This window comes from Propithecus coquereli, unplaced genomic scaffold (assembly GCF_000956105.1).
Source record: "Propithecus coquereli isolate 6110/MARCELLA unplaced genomic scaffold, Pcoq_1.0 Scaffold2, whole genome shotgun sequence".
Classification (NCBI taxonomy): domain Eukaryota; kingdom Metazoa; phylum Chordata; class Mammalia; order Primates; family Indriidae; genus Propithecus; species Propithecus coquereli.
Window position 1 is genome coordinate 13,214,901 of NW_012144966.1, and position 1,051 is coordinate 13,215,951.

A 1,051-nucleotide genomic window follows, 5' to 3' on the forward strand; every position below is an offset into this window, starting at 1 on the left:
GTGTTTGTTGGCTCCACTGACTAGAGACAACTGTGTACTATATTACCCAGTTGATCCCCTCAGCATGGCATAGTCTAATGGTTTGAAATGACCAAAGGTCCATCTTGTGTCTAGCAGTTGTGATTCTTTCTCTTTATTTGTGTGATTACAGGATTAAAGACAACTACTCCAGGACCAAGCCTTTCACAAGGCTTGTCAGTCAATGAAAAACTGATGCGAAGTGTCCCAGTGAATACGACAACATACGTAGCTGACACAGAATCAGAGCAAGCAGACACATGGTAAAGCTTCTTTGTTAACAAACTATTGTTATTATTCTATCAACAAATTAATAGTATATTCAAGAAGTAAAGTCAATGCCTTTATCCAGTTGTCTCTTGGGAGATAAAGCATGGGAGAGTGGGATGGCAGAGAAAATGATGTTTTAGGACAGGGTTAGCAAATTTTCTGTAAAAGACCTAAGAGTAAATATTGGCTTTGTGAGCTGTTGGTCTCTGTCCCAGCTACTCAACTCTGCCATTATGTCATAAAAGCAGCTATAGACAACATAAACAGTCACTTAACAACAGGGACACTTTCTGAGAAATGCTTCTTTGGGTACTTTTGTTGTTTGTTTTGTGACCATCAGAGAGTGTACTTACACAAACCTAGTATAGCTTACTACATACCTAGGATATATGGAATAGCCTGTTGTTCCTAGGCTGCCAACCTGTACAGCTTATTACTGTACTGAATACTTTAGGCAGTTATAACACAATGGTAAGTATTTGTGTATCTAAACATGTCTAAACATAAAAAAGGTACAGTAAAACTATGGTATAAAAGGTAGAAAATGGTATACCTGTATAGGGCACTTACCTCGAATGGAGCTTGCAAGGCTAGAAGTTGCTCTAGGTGAGGTCAATGAGTGAGTAGTGAGTGATTGTGAAGGCCTAAGACATTACTGTACACAACTGTAGATTTTATAAACACTGTACACTTAGGCTACACTAAATTTATAAAAATACAATTTTCTTTCTTCAATAATAAATTAATCTTAGTTTACTGTAAC

General features: G+C 37.2%; 1 protein-coding gene across 1 annotated transcript in view; it reads left to right on the forward strand.

The window, feature by feature from the left end:
- Nucleotides 1-1,051, forward strand: part of NBN (nibrin) — a 52,322-nt gene that overhangs the window by 29,655 nt on the left and 21,616 nt on the right. The window contains exon 6 of the mRNA XM_012643543.1: nt 152-281. Within this exon, the coding sequence (XP_012498997.1) occupies nt 152-281 (130 nt within the window). The remainder of the gene's footprint in view (nt 1-151; nt 282-1,051) is intronic.